Source organism: Mustela nivalis (assembly GCF_964662115.1).
Source record: "Mustela nivalis genome assembly, chromosome: 17".
Taxonomy (NCBI): domain Eukaryota; kingdom Metazoa; phylum Chordata; class Mammalia; order Carnivora; family Mustelidae; genus Mustela; species Mustela nivalis.
Window position 1 is genome coordinate 60,801,799 of NC_139036.1, and position 21,494 is coordinate 60,823,292.

A 21,494-nucleotide genomic window follows, 5' to 3' on the forward strand; every position below is an offset into this window, starting at 1 on the left:
AGAGCGATTTCAAGTCCCGAGGGCCTGGCTCAGAGGCCCCTTTATGCCGAGATCCTGCCTTTCCCTCCCCTTCCCGGCTGACACCAAGACCCCCTCCACTGGCCCGTGAAGAAGTGGCTGGGGCAGGAGCGGCCGAGCAACCCCAGAGGTCAGGACCGTGCTGTTCTGGCCTTCCTGGGCCGTGGGGCTCTGTCAGAGCTTGATCCCGGACGGCCCTTGGTGGATTCCTGGACTTTGTCCTCCTGCTCAGCTTTGTGTGGATGAGAACGGTCGAAGCCGGCCTGGGAGCTGGTGGCACGGCCTTTCTGTCTTCAGCTGTGTTCCCTCGGTCCTGCTTGGCAGCCCAGGCCTTGGGGCTGGGGTGGTCTTGGGGGGGGTCCATTTTCAGGGTCCCCTGGGCTCAGACGACCTGCTTTCCCCCTGGGGGCCTCCAGGGTACTCGCTTAGCCCACCCTGGTGAGGGTGTTAGGGCCTAGACTGAGCCTCTGCCCGGAGACGTTAGTAAAGGTCCTAATCGGATCCCTGTCTTGTTAGCAGTGGCTTTGGCGAGAGCAGGAGAGGTCTTCCAGCACGTTTCCTTGTCCCTTGACAACCAGGGGTCTGCTCTAGGGCAGGAATGACAGTGGGGCACAGCAGTCCACGGCTGGATCTCCTGAGGACAGGCTGGGGACCCAGGGTCCTCTCGCGGGGTTACCGGGGTTCCTGCTTAGAAGGAGCAAAGAGGGGCCTTCAGCCGTAGTTCGGTCCTGAGCCCGTTTTCTGGGGTGACGGGGCTGGGTAGGGTCTGTGAGGACCTGGCCTGGCCTGCTGTCAGCTTGTTCCTGCCCTGGCCTGCCGCGGGAAGCTTGCGGAGCCTCGTAAACCCCTCCCTGCAGTGGCATGCCCAGGCCAGCCCCGGACCCCGGGGCCCGGTGCTCTCCCATGACAGCCAGTCTGGCCCCCGGACCTTGTCCCATGACCCCACCACGTGCCCCGCCAGTCTAGGCGCAGTAGAGCGCCTGCGCTGAGCTGGGCGTGTCCCCCAGACGTGCCCCGGAGCGTCTGAGGAGAGCAGCTCCCTGCTCTCGCGCTCTGCTCTCTCGCTGGGGCAGAACTCTCCGCAGTGTGGTGGCCCCAGGGCTGGTGCAGGTGCTGGCTCGGGAGCCTGGGAGACAGGTCTCCACCCCTCCCCCGGGTGCCAGCCCTGGGGGGTGTGGGTGCCTGGAGTCCCTGGCGTTGGCAGAGGGCAGCACGTCGGGAGCTGTGACATCCTGACCGTGGCGACTTGTGTACGGATGCCCAGTCCTCTGCGGGTCGCCTACGTCTGTGTGCGTCTTGCATGAGCTCCAGCAAGTCAGTGCTTGAGAAGTAGCTGTCCAGAGAGCCAATACCTGCCTGGGCAGTTAGCAAGGTAGCGGGACAGGCAGGCTCGTGGAGAGCCACTGTCACTCACGGACGAGGGAGGGTCCTTGGTGGGGGCCCATGAGGGGCTCACAGCAGCATCTTTGCTTGGCACTAGGCCGGGGCTCTGGGTGACCACTGGGGATGTCTGAGCCATTCTGGTCTTGCTCTGTCCTGTCCTGATGAGGGTAGGTGGCCTCCTGTGACCTGGTGTCGGCTCCCTCTCCCAGGTGACCTTGGTCACCGGTGTCTGCTTTGGGGGGAAACATAGACCGAGACTCTCGGCTCTGTGCACACGCGCGTCTCCTGGCAAGTCACACCAGGCAGGTGCAAGACGGGACTGGCAGGCGCTGAGCCTGCTGGAGGTGAGCCCCGTGGGACATGCGGTGGCGGGGGGGCGGCTGTGTGGGGGCTTCCCCTCAGCCTCCTCGCGGTGGCTGCCGATGTCTTCCTGTGCCCATGCCGTGGGGTCTGCGGGGAGAAGAGAATGGACGTGGAGCTCCCACCAAGCCCCCTGCCCGCCCCCGCGGACCAGGACAAAGCATGTCTTTGGCGGGCGACGCCTGCACATCCTCCTGCCCTGGCTTGTCCCTCTGAGGCCGCCCCTCTGCCATCCTGGGGACCCCCAGAGGACACACCCGTGGAGGCCCCAGGCCGCTGAGATCCTGAGATCTGATTGGACTCCAGGTGGGGCCCACGCCCGCCCAGGACCTGACCTGCAGCCCGGCCGGCTGGAGGGGCCCCGAGGGTCGGCTTCACCTCTGCCCCTGCCTGGAGGCCCCACACCCAGGCGCGGACTGTGGGAAGGGGCTGTGCGGTCTCATGTGCCTCAGCAGAGTGCACGGGAGGACCGGCTGTCATCGCCATGACAACACAGCCATCGATTTTTCTCTTGCCCTGCCCCTCCCCCCCACCAACTGTTTTCTTCCTTTTTTGTGAGCAGGAGAAGAAGCCGCTTCTCCCAGGGAGGAGCTGGTGGCTCCGAGGCCGGCGGAGAGGGTGGTGTTGGCCACGGATCCGGGGGTGGGGGTGGGTCGGGTCCCCGTGGTGCTGTCCAAACTCCACGTCCCATCGCCGTGGCCTCACAGCGCAGCCCCCTCAGGCCCGCCGCTGTCTGTCCTCTCCATACCAGAGCTCTATATTTGTGTCTTGTTCGCGCATATGCTAATTAGCTCTCGGAGCTGCCTTCCGCTCTGGAAGCCCCCAGAATAATTGAGCATTATGGATATTTGCTTCAGAAGGCTCCAGAAGGTGGTGTGTGTTCCCTGCCGAGTGTGAGCAGCTGACCCCTTGGCTCGGAGCCCTCCTGAAATGACATACCAGAGACATGAGCTTTTGGTGTCCTTGGTGGGCACTCGAGACCGCAGGGAAGACCGTGGTCTCCGAGTAGTGACAGTGTGTCCCTCCACTGGGTCTGTGCAGCTCTGGGCAGACCAGGCTGGAGGCGGAGTCACCGGACGGAGGTCACGCTCCTCGCCAGTACCCTCCGGCACCCTGTGGGGCTCTGAGGACTCTTCTGGCATGTGGCTGTCCCAGCGGGAGGCAGAGACGGTCAGCAGACCCCCCTCCCCGCCCCAGCGGGGCGCACACACCGTCCCATGGCCACAGAGTCGTAGCTGCTTCGGTCCCAGCTCTGCTTCTTGGGGGCTGGTGGCGGGGCCCAGGCGGGGTTGGGGTCCCGGCGGGCCTATGGCTGCCGCGGCCCTTGCTCCCCAGACTCTGCATCTCAGCCCGGGAGAGCCCAGCCGGATCCCAGGATTCCCCGGGGCCTGACCGATGAACAACACACGCTTGTCCCGGGGGCACCCGCGGGTGGGCTCACCGGGCTCCACGCCCTCTGCCCTCCCTGGCCTCAGGCTCCCCAAGCGAGGCCCCCTCGGCGGCCCTGGCCTGGCCAGACGCTCTACATGAGAGCAGCTCTCTCTAATCATGCTTCGTGGCCCCTAGGTCCATCGTGCTTCCCCCGCACCCTGTGGTGGTCCGTGTGGCCTCAGTGCCAAGAAGCACAAGCCTCCGCAGTGTGGTGGCCCACCGGGGCCCTGGGGGGCTTTGGCCTTCAAGAGCAGCGCCTGCAGCCCAGGGCCCTTCCTGCGTCTGCCATGGGGTCACGTCTGACTCTGCTGGGGCATGGCTGCCCCCTGGGAGGGAGGCATATGGCCGCTTGGGGTTGGGGTGGGGGCCTTGGCAGGTGGCCCATGTCTCTTCCCAGGCCTTCCGTGCCAGCCCCCGGTGCCCTGGGAGGGGGTAGCAGGTATGTGCAGGGCCCTCCCCCAGAACCAGTCCCGGCTTGTCCTGGGGGCCTGTCTGTGCTGAGGGAGGCTCGACTGTCCGCTGACTACAGGCCAGCAGGTTATGGGATTCAACTGGAGGGTTTGTGGCAGCCCGAGGGAGACCCTCAGATGAGATGCGGCGTGACTCGGGTCCCAGGCCTCACATTTGCGGGTCCCGTGCCTCTGGACGCCCCTCCTGGGAGCTGAGTGCCCGCTGGGAGCCCTCGTGGTCTGAGAATGCTGGTCTTCCTGAGGGCTGGTGGGCCAGGCGCCTGGCCTGTCACTCCCCACCCATTTGTAGCACTCCTGAAGATCCCCCCTTCCTGTGGCATCGGCTCCCCCGGGCTCCCCACACCCCGTGCCCAGCCCCTCTCGTCTGCAGGGCCCTATGCTGTTGTGACAGCCAGAGTCAGACCCGCGGGGGACTTCCTGCCATGGCACGGAGACAGGCCGGCGGGCGTGGCAGGGAAGACCCCTCCGGGCCCTGACTTGGTCACTGGGGGTGAGGGGTGTCAGGAGCAGGAGGGAAGAGGCCGCCCATGGTACCTACCCGTGGCCCACAAGTGTCTAGTGGTCCAGCCAGGGCACCGGCCTGGCCCCACGGGGACTGAACGCCGGCCCCCCGCGGGGCCTTCCCCCCCATCTTGCCTGTTCCCTAAGTGCTTCAAGCACCGTCGTCCTCCTGCTTAGGGGGAGGGTGTGCATGGAGGGTCCCGTGCTATCACTGTCGCTGTTGGTCGCAGAGGCCAGCGTGTCCCTGGCCCTGTCCCTGGGGCAAGGCCTGTGCCGAACCATGGTGGCAATGCGGGTGTGCGCCGCGGTATCCGTGCACGACAGAACGTTCCGCGGCCGTGAGAAAGGTGAGGTCCAGCCGTTTGCCACAAAGGGGGCAGAGCTGGAGGGTGTCGTGCCGAGCGAGTCGTGTCCGTCCGAGAAGCTGCCCCGTGCTCTCGCTCACGTGGAATTTAGGAAACAAACGAGCAAAGGAGAAAAAGAGACAAGTTGAGAAATAGACTCTCCACGGAGAGCTTGCTGACAGTTACAGAGGGGAGGTGGGGGGCAGGTGACGGGGACTCGGAGGCCGCTTGTCCGGACGGCCCCGGCTCACGTCTGCAAGTGCTGAGTCACTGCTTCGTACATGTGAGACTAATCTTATCCTGGACCTCAACTAACCAGAACGAAAAGAAAGAAACTGCCCTCCTCGGCCGCCGCCACGTGGAGTCCCCACTTCTCTGTTTCTTGGATCCGTCGGGTTTTACGGCACCCGTCCTTGTGGGGGTGATGCCCTTGTGGGGGTGATGCTCAGGGACCCTCCAGCGGCCACGCACAGCCCTGGCCTCCGGCGGCCGCTCCTCCACACAAAGCTGCTCACCTGCCCGGTGGGGTCCGCTCAGGCCTCGGGCCCCCTTTGTGAGAGCTGTCCCCAAGCTGGTGTCCTCAGGCCTGCGTGGCGCTGGCAAAAACGGGTCCTTGTTTAAGCCTCCATGGGGCGTTCCCTCACACCCTGCTGACAAGCCATCCTCACGTCTTGGGGGTCAGGCACCTGCAGAGTGGCTCTGGGGGGGGCTCTCAGGAGAACGCTGGCCCTGTCCCGCTGTCGTGGGTACACACGGAACACCGTCTAGACTCCAGCCCCACGCCCCCCGCACCCGTGTTTTCGCCAGTCTGCCAGATTCCCGCTCCCTCTCCGCTTCTGGTCCTTTGAGGGTTTTAAGAACACGTCGTATCTTCTGCAAAAAAAAAAAAAAAAATTTAAAAAGAAAAAAGCTTTTTTTTTGAATCTTCACAAATGTCAGTGTCGTGAAGGCGTGGGAGGGCCGTGTAGATCCAGACGAAGACCCCAGCGCCCAGGGAGCCCGGCACGCGTCCCAGCACCACCCTGCACGTTCCCGGGCGCCTGCCTGTGAGCCGTGCAGGCCCAGCAGCGCCAGTGCTCGGAGCCGCGTTCAGACGGACAGAACGCAGAGGTCCTAACGGAGAGAAGCGCGAGGGGCCTGCCGTCCGGGCTGGGGAGGGGCCCACGGGCGGCTGCCGGCCTTCCCGGGCTGCTGCGGGGAGGGGTCTGCCTTCCTCGTGGGCGCGGCAGGCCCACGTCTCAGAGCGCGCAGGCTGGCACGCTGCGGCCATGTCCCCCGGGTTCAGGTTCAGCAGGACACGCGTGTGCACACAGAAGAGCTGGACACTACAGCAGATTCGGCGAAACACTGAGGCCCAGGGGACCTGGGGGGGTGTTTGTTATTCTTACGACCTCGGGATGGTGGGGAGGGTCGGGCCGGGAGGAGAGTGTGTGCTCCAGGCCACGGGGAAGAGCAGACGCACTTGAAGCCATGGCTTGCGGCCCTCTTGGTGGCCCGGCAGTTTGCACTGTGCTTACCCAGGGCCACCAGTGGGAACATCTGGGTGTGGGACTGTGAAATGGGCCTCAGCTGTGCCCTCAGGCCTTCCTGAAGCCCACACGGGCATCCAGGAGCCAGCCAGCCGCAGGGGTGGGGGCCGCCTCGCGCCTCTGGTTCCCACGGGCGGCGAGGCTGCGCCGGTGCTGGTCTTGGGTTCGGAGAAGCTGCCAGGCAGTTAGTTCTCCCTGCTGCCGGCCGTTCACTGTGCTGTGGTCTCCGGGCCCCGTGGTGGCCACCAGGAGCCCTGGGACCCACAAGGCTGCGTCCCTGTCCGCTGCCAGCCCCACAGACTTTCGTGGCCTTCTCTGAGCACCCTGAGTGGCCCCGCTGTCGGCGGCCTTCCTTCCCAGACCTGCAGGGCCCATCGTCTGCATCTGCGCATCCCAGGAGAGCGCTGGGGCGTCACGAGGAAAGCCTCTGGTCACCGCGTCCCCTGGGCGGCACCTGGCACAGAGCAGTGCTCACTGAACGGCCGGGGATGCCTGACCGCAGACGACCGCAGGCGCCGGCCTGTGAGCCAGTCACCATCGCCTGTGGCCGGTTCACGAGCAGACACCGGCCGGAGCCCTGCAGACTCTGTAACGTTCAAAAATTGGGTATGTGTACTTGTTTCTAGTTTTCTGGAATCTTTTCTTCTTTTTCCAAAGAGCTCAGTTTGGGGAAACACGGGAAGGTTTTCCTGGTTCTAAGCGACATCGCCTGTGTGGTCCTGCGACGCTGCACACACGGGAGCAGCTCACCGCGTCCTGCTCTGGGGTCCCCAGCAGCCCACCCTCCACGCCGTCCTTGTCTTGGTTCCCAAAACACCCTGGGATGCGTGGCCGATGCTTCTGTGCACCTGCTCCCAGGACACGGCGGTGCCGGCGGGCACTGTCCTGTCCGCGGTTCCGTTCTTGCCCCAAGTGGGACCCCCCTCTCGGCTCTCCAGGGCCCCCCGGGGAGCCTCGGGCCTGCCCGGCTCTCCTGCGCGGCGTGGGCCCCCTTCCCGTCCTGCGGGTGCGGCCAGGCTCCGCGTTCCCGTGTCGCCCACGCTCCTCCGTGCGGCGGGCCCCTTGTTTCTGCCTTTTTCTCTCCTCAGTGCGAACCTTCGGTCCCCAGGGGCGCAGCTCCTGACCCTGTGGGGCCCGCCGGGGCCCTCTCTGCTTGCCCGGCTCCGAGGTTCCTGCCGGGACCAGTGTGAGTTTTTGAGGGTCGGTGGGGAATTTGTGTGTAGTGGAGTGGAATCGGTGAAAGCAGCATCACCGACCCCCGGTGCCGCCTCCTGCTGGGATCCCAGGGTTTGGCAGAAGCGCCTGCTCTCCCGCGAGGACCGCCCCCACCCTCCCGCAGGTGGCTGCCTGGCCCCCAGCCCCTCCTCCGCAGCACGGGGATGTGTCCAGACGCTCAGGCTCCAGGTGGGTCCTGACCATCCGGCCGTTGTCCTGAGTTAGCCCCGAGAGCCAGCACCGGCGGAAGCACGGGCGGGCGCTCCTCTGCCTTCACGCCCCACAGGGGGCTGTGCTGAGGGGAGCCGCTCGTCGCGTGTCTGTGAGCAAGTGTAGCGTGTGTGCCTGAGTGTACATGTCTGCGTGTGTGTGTGTGTACATGTATGTGTGTGCGCAAGTGTTTCCGTGTGTGTGCGCGCATGTGCACGTGCCTGAGCGTGTGTGCGTGCATGTGCGAGTGTGTTTCTGTGTGTGCGTGCCTGAGCATGTACATGTGCACGTATGTGTGGAGGCACCTTTGCGTGTGTGTGTGTACCCACGTGTGTGTGTCTTGTGCGTGCATGGATGCGCACGTGCGTGTGCTGGCTGCCCGGCCCCTGCTGCTCCTGGGGGCGGGCATGGCCGTGTGTGCGCCGGAGAGGACCGAGGCTCCAGAGAGCACCCGGAACGTTAAATCTCCAGGCTGAGGGGCCAGTGGCGGGGGTGGCTCGCCGCTGACCTGGTTGCAGGACGGGCAGGGTCAGTAGCTGGCGGGAGGGTTGGCGAGGACGCAGGGGCGGCTCTTCTCTCGTCCCCCGGCCTTCGGCCCTTCTCCCACACATTGTCCTCCGCACCTGTGTGCTGTTGGGCCTGCGGGTCCCCCCGGCTCCGACAGGGCGACCAGGCCTCGGGGTTTGCTGACTCACTAGCCCCGGGTGTGGCAGGACTGCCCTCCCAGCGCCTGCTGCGCCCTGGGTGTGGGCACCTGCCGCCTGGCACCCTCTGCAGACGCTCTCTGGAGCGCTGGCGCTTCCTGCAGGTGGTGTTTCCGGGGCAGAGTCGCCCGGCCCTCTGCTGTTTGCTCCGGCAGCGCCGCGCTGGGGCTGCCACCTCAGACCCGGTTTTTCAAGTTTACGGCCCGCCAGAGCTGTGAACCCAGGACGTGGATGCCCCCGGGCCCATGCGTCTGTGCTCAGAGGAGGCCGGGGCACAGCCTGCGGTCTCCTTCCCGGGAGGCGGCCCCCACTCCGTGCTGTCCCTCATGTGGGGGAGATGGGACGGAGAGAGTCACGGAACCCAGAAATCAGACACAGCCCCAGCCGGCTCACTGGTGCTCAGGACCGTCCGGGCCTTCCGGACCCGGAAAGCACCGCGGAGAAGGGGACGAGTGAGCGCTAGTGCGGACGCCGGGCTCTCCGTGTCTCTCGGGGAGTGTCGTGCGGGCATGGCTGTCCCCTTGCCCCCTGCAGCCAGCTCAGGGCGCCCAGCTGCGCCCCCAGGGGTCCAGTGCCTGCTGGGGCTGGCTCCCCTCCTCCCAGCACCCCGCGCGTTTCGTGAGCATATGGCTTCTAGCAGCTGCTTGTGAAACGCAGTTTAAAAATTGACTGTGTGGGCTGGTTGTGCAGCCGTGGGTTTGCAGCTCAGAGCTGAGTGTGCGCACGGGCTGTGTGACCGACGGCACAGCCGCGGGCTGGCGGGGGAGCCGGGCCCGTCGGTGCAGCCAGCGGCAGGGGGACACGCCGGGTGCTTCTGACGCATCGGCCACCGGGGGTGCAGTGGCCACTTTCTGGACGTGAGGAATTGCTCTGCTGAAGCGATGGCTCTTCCGCGGGGTTCTTAGCGTTCCTCAGGCACCCTCCCTGAGCCAGTCGCGCCAGACTTTTCAGGAAATACGTGTTTATTCATTGGATCCTGTTGTTGACTTAACTGTGTCGGGGCCCGAAGCATGGCCGATGCCGTGGGAGTCGTCCCCGCGGGGAGACTGTGCTGGGCCACAGCCTGTTCCGGTGTCTTACTCCCGGACTTGATGGCCCTCACGAGGGCTGGGGGGGCAGAGGATGGGTGTGAGGGCCGCATTCTGGGCTGTTCCCCAGGCTGGCCAGACCTCGTGCCATGTGGGTGCTGCGCCCCTTTGGCCTCGGCTTAACCAATTCCCAGATGCCCGCAGGCAGAGGGCCAGAAGGTGGGTCCAGGGCCCTCAACACAGCAAGTCCCCTGTACCACAAACAAGACCCCAGATGTTTTCCCCACCTTAGAGTGGTGAGTGTGTGTCCTGGGAAAGTTCCAGAAGGCCAAAAGCGTAGAGAGGCAGAATCAAGCTGATGCTGCCCTCTTGGGTCTTAGATTCTGGACATTCAGGGCTTGGACCTGTGGGTCGGGGCCTGCTGTGGGCAGCTACTACAGCTGTAGTCCAGCTACCCGGGACGCATCCCCACCGCACACACCAGACTGGGGCTCTGTCGCAGGCAGGGTGACAGCGGCCTGGCCTCGTCCCCAGGAACCCCTGGCCAGTGGCCACTCGCTCTTCTTGTCTCAGTGGCTTCCCTTCCGCCAAGGCCGGCGATCGGGCCCCTCCTGTCACCTCGTGTCCCCGTCCCTCTTGGGCTCTTCGCTCCCACATCAAGGTCCCGGAGTCGGGATCGGGTAGGAGGAGGGACGAGGCCAGGACAGCCCAGGGGAGGTGCGACCTCTCCTGCAGGGCTGGTCTGCTCACGTTCCCTCAGCCGCACACAGTTGACCGCTGACCACGTGTGCTGGTGCTCTGACCTGAGCACAGGAAGCCACGGCAGAGGCAGGGCATTCTTCCCAGGGCCATCTGTGCTTGCCCTGCCCCGTCTTGCGGTGCCGTCAGGCCGGCCCACACTGGGAGCAGGACCGGAGCGGCTTCCCAGAGCACAGGGCGCCGACGGGCGTTCCCCAGCTGCAGCCCGGGCGTCTGGGGCGGCCCGTGCCGTAGGCTCCACGACCACGTTGGGTGGTCTGTGCACAGCTCCTGGCGGCTGTCCCTGCTCGTGCGTGTCCCTTCCTCCGCTCCCTCCAGGCGTGTCGGGCCTGGAGCTGCCGGTGTCCGTGGGGCACGTGCTCACACACGCTCACACCCCCACACACTCACACTCTGTGGCCAGGGCACTGGCCCTTCCCTGGAGCAGGGGTGCCTCCCCTCCATCCCAGGCCTGCCCGCAGGCCAGGCCCTGGGGGTCTGTACTTACCCGAGCAGCAGGCCTGAGGGTGTCTTTGCAGCAGTTGGGCTGAAGGCCGGCTGAGGAGGCACATGTCAGCCGCACACCGTCTGCGGCGTGACACCGGGTCCCAACCGCCCAGGGAGTCGGCTCCTTAGGACGTGTGGAGTCCCCTCCCCCGTCCCCTGACCCTGACAGAAATCTATGCATCTCTCTGGGGCAGAGCAGGTGTCTGGGGACACATCCGGGGCACTGAGGTTCGAACAGCAGAGCTCGGGCCCCTGCAGGGGAGTCTGGCGGACCCCGAGGCTGTGCTGATTGACAGGTCCGTCTGTACAGCTCCTAGTCACAGCCGGGGCTCAGTGTGCCCCGTGGACGTCGCAGAACAGCCAGTGACCAGGAGAAGCAGACCTCCCCAGAGCCCAGTGGTGCTTTTGGGAGGGAAAGTGACCCTGGGGGACCCTCTGTGCGGCTGAAGGCCACACCACCCGGTCAGGGTGCAGGGCTGTGGGCCTTCGTCTCCATCTCTGGGTGGCCTTGCTGGGATACCCCTTGCGGCTGCCCCCCAAAACGGTCTGTGGGTCAGGGAGCCCAGGCATGAGCGGAAGGTGTGATCAGAGAGGGCAAGCTGGTGTGGGCGGCACCGCAGGCGCGGGGCTCAGCAGGGGTGAGCGCCCTCGGGGACAGAGTGGCCCCCGTTCCACCGTGTCGTGGCACACGGACAGCATGAGCTCTGCGTGGCGCCAAGCAAGTGACGTCCCGCTGCCCGTTCCGGCTGTTCCTTCTGCGCGTGAGGAAATGGAGCCGTTTGCCCGGGGGCGGGGGGTCCTTCACACCAGCACGGCGGGGCAGCTGGGCAGCCCTGAGGGTTTCCAGGGCTGGGGGCCCTTGTGCAGCCTCTGGCCTAGAGCTGCTGTTCCGTGGGCCCTGACTTGGGGGTGAGCATGCTGATGTCGTGGGCTGTGTGGCGACCTCCCCTCCGTGGCCGCAGCTGGAAGTGCTGCGCACCTGTTGGTCCTGGCGGCCACACTTCACGATAGCAGCTGAGTGGAACCTTCCAGAGCTTTGGGAGGAGGAAGACCGAGGCTGAGCCCTCCCCCGTCCCTGCTTCGGGAAATGTGTGCAGAGCTAGACGGCGCACTCTCTTTGTCCCCAGAGCCCCTCGGCGAGGCCCCTGGCGCTGCAGCCCTCAGGTGCCTCCTCGGCCCCTCGCCTCTGGGGCCTGCAGCCAGATCTTGCCTTCACCCCACGTAACCCACGTGTGCAGCACGGGCGGCAAGTGTGTTGGGTCCCAGTGCCACCTGGGTCCAGAGTGGGGGGGACGGCGGTTGTTGGCAGCTACACACGGGAGCAGGACGCAGGGTAAGAGGTGCGTGTGCTCACAGGCTCGCTCGTGGGCTTGAGATGTGCAAACGTCGTGAACCTCAGCTGCTACTCCGCCACCCCGAAGTCACCCAGTGGCATCCCTTGTTATTCTAGAATCTTCTGTCTCGTCACGAGGAGAAACAGCGCCCTCTGCCCTGCCTCTGGTCACCCACAGCTCAGGCCCCAGCACTGGCCCACCTGCTCCCTGCTCCCCGGCCACGGGCAGCTGGAGGGACCGCAGCGCAGCGGCCTGACCCTTTCTCTCTCTCCTCTCTTCCACGCGGCCTTTCCAGGAGACGTTCTCTTTCAGATGGCTGAAGTGCACAGGCAGATTCAGAATCAGTTGGAAGAGATGGTGAGGCCCGGGGGAAGGAAGGGGCAACCGTAGGGGCAGGTCGGGCGGAGGGGAGGGAGGGGCAGGTGCGTGCTTTGTTCCCGTGTCCGTTTGGGAACCTGGTATCGCCGTGTGGCTGCGCTCAGAAAGACGGGCACACATCCCAGACTCGGGCCGGCAGTCACACAGTGGGAGCTGGTCCACGGGGGGGGCCAAGGCCGTCCAGGAGGGCCTGAGAGGAAAGGGCCCAGGCCACGCAGGGTCTCAGTGTCAGCTGGCCGCAGGGGTCCGGCAGCGACACGGGGGCAGGCCTGGGAGCACACGCTTGCCCAGAGTCCAGGCCTGGCCGTGACCCAGCAGGTCTAGAGCGAGGGGTCATATGGGCCCCTCGCCCCTCCTAGTCTGCCCGTGTCAGCTTGAGAAACTCTTCCCCGCTGAAGAGAAGGGGGCGACGGGGGAGCTGCTCCTGTGTCCGCCCTGGGAAGCCGAACCCCCGCCCTGGGAAGCCTGACTCCGGGTTCCTGTGCCACGCTGGTGCTTGGAGCCTCCCAGCTCCCCAGGCCCCAAGCCTCTGTGCAGGGTCATGGGCTCAGGGATCCGACGGGCCCCTTGCTCCTCAGGGTGGCCCACGTCCGGGGCGTGGCGGTGACCGTCTGCCTCTTCTGGGAGCCTCCCCCGACCCCACCCCGCCCGTCCCGGCCGGTGTCGTGCTCACGGCCCTTCCATGTTCTCTCTGTGTCCAGCTGAAGTCTTTCCACAACGAGCTGCTCACGCAGCTGGAGCAGAAGGTGGAGCTGGACGCCCGGTACCTGAGCGTAAGTACCGCCCCCGTCGGGCCGCCGCGCCACTCGCCTCGTCCCCGCGTCTCCCGGGTGGGCAGCTCACCGCCAGCCTCCCACAGAAGGCTCCCCGCAGGCTCCCCGCAGCCCTGCCCGTGCCAGCCGGCCTGGGACAGAGTGCCGCGTGTGGGGGAAGCCGGCGTGTCCGACGCCCCACACGCACAGCTCCCGCGCCCCCACAGCTCGCCGCTGTCCGTGGCGGGGACAGCACAGCCCTGTCCCTGCCCCTTGGAGAGCCTGCACAGACTCCGCGTCTGACCTGGGGGCCTTGGGGTCCTTTCCCTGTGCCCTCGCCTATCCCCAGGGCCAGAGGGGCCCAAGGTGCCACACTCTGCGGGGCGTGTGGCCTGAGTTCCCAGGAGGCACCCCGGCTGGGGGCGGCGTGGGAGGGCGAGGCCTGGGCGGGCTCTGCCCTCCCCGCCGTGGCTTTGCCGGCGCCCGCAGGCCGGGCTGCCGCTGAGCAGGAGCGGGCAGGGCCGTGGGCTCAGCAGTCACTGTGTGGTCTTTGCCCTGCAGGCTGCGCTGAAGAAGTACCAGACGGAGCAGAGGAGCAAGGGCGACGCACTGGACAAGTGCCAGGCCGAGCTGAAGAAGCTGCGGAAGAAGAGCCAGGGCAGCAAGAACCCGCAGAAGTACTCGGACAAGGAGCTGCAGGTAGGACTCGCCCCGGTGGGCCCCCTTGAGGCCGCAGCATTGAGGCAGTGCTCCCCTGGGCGCCCTCTGCGTGGGGCTGAGCAGAGCTGGGCTCTGTGCTCCTGGTGCACTTGGGGCAGCAAGTACCTCCCGTCCTGGAGCCGGCGGGGGGCGGCGTGGGCCTGCGGCGCCCTGGGCCTGCGGCGCCCTGGGCCTGCTCTCGGAGCCGTGGTGAGGCCCCGGAAGGCTGCCAAAGGGGCAGGAACCTCAAGGACATCTTCCCGCTCTGTACCTCTGGGTTCTGCCTCTGAGAAAGACATCAGACTGTTCCTCTAATCAATTCCTGCGTACCCACCGCTAGGACCGGGCCCGGAGCCTCTGTGGGCGGACGCTGGCCGGTCAGGTGTCCCAGCCGCCCCATTGAAGAGGCAGGAGGCAGATGGCACAGGAGGCCGTGGAGGGGCCCACCCCGGTGGGACTGCCCTCGCCGTGGTGCCCAGCCTCGCAGGCACCATGTGCGGAGCGGGCCAGGGATTGAGGACAGCGTGGCCCTGATACACCTGATGTACTGGAAGCCTCGGCCGGCTGACACAGATCCGGCCCAGAGTGGCCACTGCCTGAGGCCACACGGAACTCAGATAAGAAGGAAAGAGAAAACAGGATTCTGGTTGTTTCCAAAGGAAACACCAAAAAAACCTCTGCCCAGTTCCTTAGCTGCTTCAGGGTGTGCGGGGAGCCCCTAGGGTCAGGCATAGGCATTAACCTCTACCTCCTGGGCCCATCCTCTGTGCCGGCTGTCAGGTTGGCAAGCCTGGAGGTGCACTGTGCACCCCTGTTCTCAGCCCATGTGCGTGCATCTGCCTCTGAGTGCCTCGGTGCACCCGTGAGGTTGCTGGTGCCTGTGGAGCCCATGCCCTGCATCCTCCCCAAACGTGGTGCGGGTAAGCGGGCCCACTGGGTGGGGCGCATGGACCTGGCAGCAGTAGAGGTGACCGTGTCCCCCCGCCACCCTGCGTACGGAGCCCCACAGCCTGGGGAGGGGAGCCGAGCTGCCTGCCGCCCCCTGCACTTTTCCTGTGCCGGACGGGCGGACTTGCCCCAGATTCTTGCCACCGTTGTGTCCAGGGACTGCCCCTGATATGGCATCACCCTGGAGGCCTGTGTCCCTGGCACTGTCCGCAGAGGCATTTGCAGGCACAGCTGGCTCTGGGAGAGGCCCCGAGGCTGGGGCGGGGGAAGCCGCGCTTCTCTGGGCCTCTCTGTTTTGCTCCCCGCCCCTACAATGTCTTTTGCAGTGTTGCTCCCTAAAAATCTCAGTCGTGAACAGTGCCCCCGTCTCCTGGAGGCCAGGAACCCCTCGGTGCAGGCATGTTTGCACCAGGGCTCCTTCGCAGGGGTGCCGGGGACACCGAGGCTGGCACGTCCAGGGTTCCGCCGCCAGCCGGGAGGGGCTGGGAGCTTGTGCGCCCCTCGGGAGGCACTCGTTTCTTTGCTTGGCATCAGGTTTGAGATCCGGTTCACGTGTCATGGAAGGGACAGTGGGTGATTTTGAGTGTGGCCCTCTGTATGGTGTGCCGCTGTCCCCACGCACCAGAGAGGACACCCCTGCCGACACCCCCCCACCCCCCAGGCAGACCCCGCCTCCTGTCTGTGCGCGCCGCGGCTGGGCTGGGTGTCGTGTGTGACCGAGTCCCCGCAGGGGCCCCTGCCGCTCGGTTCCCAGGGTTCGTCCGCACGGCCGACGCTGGTGCTCCCTTCCTTAACGGCCGTAGACGTGGAGGCTGTCCTGAGTGGGCCCGGGCCCTGGACGGGCCGGGCAGCTCTGCCAGGGGCCGCTAGAGGGTGGAAGTCACGGAGGTCGTCTGCCCCGGGGTGGGGTCTGGCGGGAGGATGGCTGGGCTGGGTGGAAGCCTCGACGGGGTTCACTCCAGCTGCGCAGCGGGGCCTGAGACCTGCTTTCTTAGAGTCGGGAGACTCGGCGGCCCTGGCCTCCTGGGGCTCATTCTCAGAGACACGCAATTGACCGTCTTCCCCACTTCGAAGGGTCACCCCCGACCGAGCCCCACCACACCTCCAGCATGGCCCGGTCTCACCCCTCCTCCTCCCTGTGCTCCTGCTGGGCACGGGACCTCATCCCCCCGCTGTGCGGCTTACGGACGCCTCACGCCAGCTCTGCTCCCCTTGGCCCTGCTCTGAGGCGCCGACAGTTGGGTCTGGATTTGCACTCCGGCTCTGCCCCCTCCGAGGGTTGTGGTCCCAGCAGGCTCCCGGCGCTCCTTGGCCCGCTTCTGTCCTCCTGTGCTGACGCTGACCAGGGCTCTCCGTCCCTCTCCCGTGCACCTGCTCCGACTCCCCTCTCCGGGCCGCCCTTCCGTCTCCTGCTTCGCCAAACCCAGCTTCCTTCTCCGTTGGACCCAGAACTACCCAGCGGTTTTACTGTGATTGTGCCCACGGCATCTAACTCCTCGCAGGGAGGGCTGGGTTCTGTGCTGCAGGTGCGTCCCATGGGGTGCCCGGCCCGGGGTGGCCACGCAGTGACCGCCAGCTTGTGCTCAGTGATTTTGGTATCCTTTCTTGAGGGCAGAAGCAAAGGGACCGTGGAAGCAGTGGAGCTTTGAGAAGCTGGTGGGGACATCCTCAGAGCCCCGAGCTGGCGGGAGACACGCTGGCTGGCTGTCTGGGGTCGGTGTTGCCGACCTGCCCGGTGGCCTTGCCGCAGTGCCCGCCCACCCTGGCACCTGCCGGTCCCAGGGCACGTGGGGCTACTGGTGCTGGTGGCGGGAGGCCTTGCAGAGCCCGCCGGCTGGGGCCAGCCTCCCTCCCCACTGCTCCCTGGGGCAGGTGCACTGAGCCCACCAGGAGTGGGGCTGAGGTCCTGGCAGTCCCTGGAAAGGGCCTGTTGGAGACCCTTGTGTGGGGAAGGGTGAGGCCCTCCTCTCGCTGGCTCCTTCTCAGTGTTCGGAAGCACCGGCCCCAGCTCTCCCGGAGTCCCACGGGCCATCCCCACGGCCGCACGCAGCGTGGGGTCGGAGCTCTTCATTCCTGCGCTTCCTGTGCGCAGGCTGCAGGGGCTTCAGCTTTGTCCCCAGCCCTGAGGAAGAGCAGGAGAGGCCGGGGGTGTGCCGGGGCGGGGGGTGGGCTTCTGACCTGTGTGGGCTGCTGGGGCCGTGCTCTCAGGCTGACGCAGAAGAGAGTAATGACCCCAGAGAGGGGAGTCACCTGGGCTCCAAGCACAGCGGAGGGCCTGCCCCCTCCACTCCTGGGGACTCTCCTCCCTGGCAAGCCCCTCTCGGGGCGGGGGGGCTGTGTGTGCAGGTGGAGGCAGGCCCCCCCGCCCATGACTCACACGGCGGCCCCTCCCGGGGAACCTCAGGCTGCAGCAGAGCCGCTGCCCTGATGTCTTTCTCTGGCTGGGCAGCTGGCAGGTGGCATGCCCAGACCGCGCCAGCTTGTGCGCTGGCTTTCTCAGGGCTGGGCATCGTGGCCGGGGGTCCAGAGTGCAGGCCCAGGCGTGGGTTTGCTCGGTGCTGCAGAGCGGTGGGTGGGCTTTCGTGAGATTCGACTGCTGGGATCCCCTGTGTGTCTGCCAGAGGCTCCAGCCCACGTGTCCTTCATCCTGGACTTGAGCTGCATGTGCACGGAGCACTGGGCAGGGAGAGTGAGAGGGCTGCCCGCCAGGCAGGGGCCATTGCTTGGGGCTCCTCAAGCAGCCTCGTCCCCTCTGGAGCGGCCGACTGGCCACAGGCCCTTATACACCCTGGCCCCCTCCTCCCCGTGAAGCCTCGGAGTCGGGTGGCCGGTGGCCAGGCCATGCCAGAGCAGGGGGCCCTGCCCATGGAGTGGAGCTCTTTGGGGTGGAGGGAGGTGAAGTTGATCAGACCCGCCCCCCAGAGGGCAGGAGATGGAGAGCGTTCGTCTGTCCGTCTGGGGTGGGCTCCCTGTGAACGGGACTGGGTCAGAGCTGGCTGTTCTCAAGAACGGCTGGTAATTGAAACTGTGTTTTGGGATTTCCGCGAGGAGAACTGATTCTGATTGTAGGTCAGGGAACAGGTGCTCAGAGACATTTGGGGCACTAACTAGGACAAGGGTTGCGTCTGGAAGTAGGGAAGGCACCACGTGCTGTCCCCACAGCCAAGGCCACTCTGCAGACCCCCACCTCTGCACCCATGGAAGTGCCTGTCCGTGCGGAGGGCGCTGTGGGGCATGTGGTCAGGGGAGGACGGGCTGTGTGTCTGGTGGGGTACGGTGGAGCCTCGTTTGGTGACCCTGTCCCTTTGGCCCTTGGTGTCTCTGCCAAACCTCTGTCCCCTCCCCCAGGCACAACAGTGTGAGCGTTACACCGTGGCCTGTTACGGTTCTGTTAGGGTTAGGTCCTGTTAGGGTTCTCAAAGCTTCTGGGTATTCTGAAGGGCAGCCAGTCCTGCTGGGCAGCTGGTGGTTCCAGGGCTTCTGGTCCTAGGTATGGAAGTAGCATATCTTCCCCTCACCAAATCCTGTAGGGCCTGGGTGACAACATCGCCTGCTTTTTTTTTTTTTTCCTAAGATTTTTTATTTATTTATTTGCCAGGTAGATCACAAGTAGGCAGAGAGGCAGGCAGAGAGAGAGGAGGAAGCAGGCTCCCCACTGAGCAGACAGCCCGATGCGGGGCTTGATCCCAGGACCCTGGGATCATGACCCGAGCCGAAGGCAGAGGCTTTAACCCACTGAGCCCCCCAGGCGCCCCTTAACATTGTCTGCTTTTGTTTGTCCCCAGCCCTGGCCCAGCTCTGACTAGAATAGGATGGAGCATAGGCAGTAGACCTCAGTCTCCCAAGAGGGGGTCATGACTGATAGAAAATCCGGGATGCATCTTGGGTGTGCAGTGCGCTAGGGTCACGGGGAAGCAGTGTGTCCCTCCCAACCTCTGTGAGGGGTCCGTGCACTGAGGGAGGGGCTACCAAGACCCCAGAGGCAGAGGGGAGTGCTCAGGAAGAAGAAATGAGACAGAGGAGTAGACCCATGTTCAGAGTGACCCAGGCCGTGTGGACCCAGCCTGCTGGCCCGAACACAATGGGCCATGGCCATTTGGGGTTCTCAGGCAGCCTGGCCCTGGGACCCCCTGATCCGGGCTGGTCTGGCTGCTGGGAAGGGCAGAGGGTGCTGGGGAGCCGGGGCTGTCGGGGTACTTGGAGGCGCAGCGCACATCTGTCCGGGCCCAGATCCCCCTTCCGCTCCCTCCTCCCAGGCCCGCAGCCCCGGCCGGCTGTGCAGGAGCAGAGGTCCAGTGAGTTCCTGAGCCTGGAGGCCGTGGGGCAGGCCTCTCTGTGCAGGCGCACAGGCTCTCGCCGGGACCTTCAGCCACTGTGGCTCCCCCTCCCTGGGTGCGCGAGTCCCCGAAGGCTCACACATCCAGATTGCAGTGGGAGAAAGGGGGAAATCTGTTCTATTTAAAGGGATGTGTAATTAACGAAACAAAAACAAAATAACCATAATTTAGATCTTCAAAAAAGATCATGGCAGAGGCTGGTCCCCTTACCGTGCGGAGTTTGACGCTGTGCTGGGTGTTGGAGCCCTTTATGCGCCTCCTGTTGTCACTCTTTTCCGAAGCTCCTCCACCCCAGGGCGTTCCGTGGACGGTCAGCCGCGCCTCTGCGGCGGGGCACCCTCTCCTCTCAGCCCGTTTCCAGAGGTGGCGTCGGGGACCATGAGGTTCCCAGGACAGGCCACCTGGGGGAGGGCACGTGCCCCTCGCCACCTCGCACCCAGACCTGGGCGCGGGAAGAACGTGGAAAGCAGCTGTGGGTTTCGTAGCGTTCCCTGTAGTAACTAAGTCGTTCCCGACACTCTGCGTGAACACGCCTCAGCTCCGACCCGGGATCACCACGGAGAATGTTGGGGAGATGCGTCATGCTCTTTCCTGCTAAGTCCGTAAAATCAGGCGTGGGTCTTGAACCGCAGGAACACGGCCACGGGAGGCAAGGGCCGCCGCACCGGGCCACGGCTGCGTGGGTGGCACAGGTCAGCCCCTCCGCGCTCCAGAGGAGCGGAGCCCCAGAGTCCCTCCCAGCTCAGCAGGGTCGCCCGGCACAGCGACGTCCTCAGGCAGAGCCTGCCCCAGCCTGGGTGGTGTGGGTCCGGGAGTGCTGGCGACGCCCACGGCCTTGACTCAGGTGTGCAGAGACCCATCCCCTTGGGTCTTGGGAACATGCTGATCTGTGGACCTAAAGCCTTCGTCAGAGCATCTGCCCCCTGGTGTGGAGCTCCGTGTTCTCCAACTCTTTCCTAGGCCTCTTGGCACAGGGGACGCTGGGCATGTAAGTGTACTTAGGTAGGGTAACTGCAGCTGGGGTCCCCTAGTCACAGACTCCTTGCCAATCTGCTGACAGCCCTGGGCCCTTTTGCCAGAAAACAGAAACCCCAGGACCCAACGAGCTGAACAGCCAGTTCTCCCGCCCACGCACCTATGGGCAGGACGGCACATTGCCCCCGCCCTGAGCCTTGCTCTGGCCTCTCGGGTTTAAATGGCGTTTTGAGGGTCCCTCAATCCGCAGAGCTGCTCTCTGGCCCCCCGCCGCAGCCACGGCCTCCCGCCGCGCCTGCAGCCCTATCGGTTGAGGCCATTCCTGTTCTGTGCTCAGGTGCAGGGTCCATCCCCCAGAGAGGGGACACGGGCCTGGTTATGGCATGTGACGTGGGGGTCAGATTTCTGTCATTCCTTCCTGAGCATCACAGCCCTTGGGGTTCCGTCGTCACCTCCTGGGACTAACGGTTTCCAGCAGTGGCAGCTGAAGGCCCAAAACTACTCTCTCATTCATGAGCTGCAGGACCCGAAGGGGCAGCGTTGGGTTTTGAGAAACGTGGGAAAGCCACAGCCACAGCCACACGGATGGGGTAAACCAGCGCCGCCCCTCCCCCCTCTGAGTCACCGCGGCTTTGGAGAGGAGACATGTGTTCTGATCACTTTTGTCTTCTCGGATTACAGGGCTGTGCAGCCCAGGGTGACTAAGTGGGAGTGTCCCGTGGTCTTACGTGCTTTCAGCCGGGGGTTTCTATAGTGCGGTCGCCATAGCACCGCGGAGCCGGGAGCGGGAAAGGCGGCGGCAGGCAGGAGTGAGGAGGGAGCCGGCCCCAGAGCCCCCCTGCCTGCCCCCCTGCCTGCCCCCCCGCCTGCCTGCCCGAGGCGGCCACTGAGCCGCCAGAGGTGGGGGGCCAGGCCGCACTATGGCCTCTGCGCTTGGCCGGAGAGCTCCAGCACTCCTCTGCGTTTGGGGGTGTGGGTGTCGTGGCCCGGACCCTGTGGGTGGAGCTCATCCACTCCCGTCCCCCTCAGTGTGACACTGCTCGGTTGGCCCAGATTTCCGGGCCCTGCCCAGTGAAGCTGTGGTCTGTGCACAAGAAGCCGCGTCCGGGAGGAGGTCGGGAAAGCCGCTGGCATTCCTCGACAGAAGTGCGGGTCGCGTGTCCCCGCTGGCGAGGCTGTGCCCCGGCTGGGGTGCTCAGGGCAGCCGGACAGCCCAGGGGCCTGTGGCGGAAGCTGTCCGCTGCCCCGGGGCATAGCTCGTAAGGCCCTACCGCTGGCTTCCCAGGACATGTGGTTCCCAGGGTCGGGGTGCCCCCCGCCAGCTTCTGCCAGGGCCGCACGCTCCACCTCAGTCCCACTCGCCCCGAGACCTGCTGCTCCCGGCCGTTTTCAGAGCTTGTTCGAAGAAATGGAAATCTTAAAAATAAATCCCCACTCTCTTCCCCGGCCCGGGAGGCTAGCAGACCTAGCTAATGAGGCCAGCGCCCCACACCGCACGGGTCCACGCTGCTTTCCCTCCACTCCTGGGAGCAGGTGTGCTGCAGCGACAGCCGCGCTGCAGCCTAAAAACCCAAAAACCATGTGTGGGGTAGGCCGTGTGGCCGCCTCGGGGGCTGTGCGCCTTCAGGACGAG

General features: G+C 65.5%; 1 protein-coding gene and 1 long non-coding RNA gene across 8 annotated transcripts in view; both read left to right on the forward strand.

Annotated features, from left to right (window-relative positions):
* The window catches only part of LOC309850933, a 1,194,231-nt gene that overhangs the window by 733,320 nt on the left and 439,417 nt on the right, over positions 1 to 21,494 (forward strand). The window lies entirely within an intron of this gene.
* The window catches only part of BAIAP2 (BAR/IMD domain containing adaptor protein 2), a gene marked incomplete at its 3' end in the record, with an annotated part of 62,804 nt that overhangs the window by 25,580 nt on the left and 15,730 nt on the right, over positions 1 to 21,494 (forward strand). For all 7 annotated transcript variants that reach the window (XM_082705473.1, XM_082705468.1, XM_082705469.1 and 4 more), the window contains exons 4-6: positions 12,068 to 12,129; positions 12,852 to 12,923; positions 13,464 to 13,601. In XM_082705473.1, the coding sequence (XP_082561599.1) occupies positions 12,068 to 12,129; positions 12,852 to 12,923; positions 13,464 to 13,601 (272 nt within the window). The remainder of the gene's footprint in view (positions 1 to 12,067; positions 12,130 to 12,851; positions 12,924 to 13,463; positions 13,602 to 21,494) is intronic.